At 40.5% G+C, this 1262-nt stretch overlaps 1 protein-coding gene across 1 annotated transcript; it reads left to right on the forward strand.

Moving 5' to 3' along the window:
- Window positions 1-6: 6 nt before the first annotated feature.
- Window positions 7-1247, forward strand: LOC121963344 (myosin-8; the record flags this gene model as incomplete). The annotated part of the gene is made up of 7 exons (XM_042513638.1): window positions 7-102; window positions 178-321; window positions 421-577; window positions 671-698; window positions 787-886; window positions 1000-1092; window positions 1184-1247. Coding segments are annotated over 7 exons (682 nt in total), but the record flags the coding sequence as incomplete, so codon positions are not given.
- Window positions 1248-1262: the final 15 nt, after the last annotated feature.

A 1262-nucleotide genomic window follows, 5' to 3' on the forward strand; every position in this document is an offset into this window, starting at 1 on the left:
AGTGCCTGCTATGTAGCTGATACCAAGGAGCTGTACGTGAAGGCAACAATCCTCAAGAAAGACGCTGGCAAAGTCACTGTGAAAGTCCTGGGCACTGAGGAGGTTGGTATCATGAAGTCAGAGTCAACTGAGAATTCAAGGTGACCAGTTCTCATTGTGATAAATGTTCTGTTCCAGGAGAGGACAGTTAAAGAGGATGACGTCTCTCCAATGAACCCTCCCAAGTATGACAAGATTGAGGACATGGCCATGATGACCCATCTCAATGAAGCCTCTGTGCTGTATAACCTCAAAGAGCGTTATGCAGCATGGATGATCTACGTAAGACAAGCTGCCTACTGAAAAAAAGAGAACTATTGAAAATACCTATACTTGACGGAAATGTAGCATTAATTGTTGAATTTCTGTGATCACCTTCAGACCTACTCTGGATTGTTCTGTGCCACTGTGAACCCCTACAAGTGGCTCCCAGTGTACGATGCTGAATGTGTCAGTGCCTACAGAGGCAAGAAGCGTATGGAGGCTCCACCCCATATCTTCTCCGTCTCTGACAACGCTTATCAGTTCATGCTTACTGGTAGGTATTTACCATAACAATGTAAAATTTATTGGTATATATGTTTTCTGATTTGGTAAAACAATTAATAATTCTTGTTTTTCTATGTAACAGATAGGGAGAACCAGTCTGTCTTGATCACGTAAGTTTGTTATTTGTTATTTACATTTGTTGATTTTAACATAGTAAAATATCTTGATCAAATCTGATAAATCTGTGTCTATACCTAGTGGAGAATCTGGTGCCGGAAAGACTGTGAACACCAAGCGTGTCATCCAGTACTTTGCAACAATCTCAGTTGGTGGAGACAAGAAGAGGGACACCTCAAAGGTTTGTTACTATATGAAATCAAGATCAAAATTCAGGGTTCTGTACACATGGAAGATTTTTCAAGAAGAAAAAAATAGTCATTTTCTGATAGCAGTTATCAACCTGGATTATAGGGCTCCCTGGAGGATCAGATTATTGCAGCCAATCCCCTGCTGGAGGCCTATGGTAATGCCAAAACTGTGAGGAATGACAACTCCTCTCGTTTCGTAAGTATGGAGTAAATTTTTATGCACAAGGAAAGTCATGTTACAGATCGCCAATATGGTGAGACATTAAAAATCCCTTTGTTCCAAACAGGGTAAATTCATCAGAATCCACTTTGGCACAACTGGCAAACTGGCTAGTGCTGATATTGAGACATGTAAGTAATAATACT

The sequence above is a fragment of the Plectropomus leopardus genome, unplaced genomic scaffold, assembly GCF_008729295.1.
Source record: "Plectropomus leopardus isolate mb unplaced genomic scaffold, YSFRI_Pleo_2.0 unplaced_scaffold10922, whole genome shotgun sequence".
NCBI lineage: Eukaryota > Metazoa > Chordata > Actinopteri > Perciformes > Serranidae > Plectropomus > Plectropomus leopardus.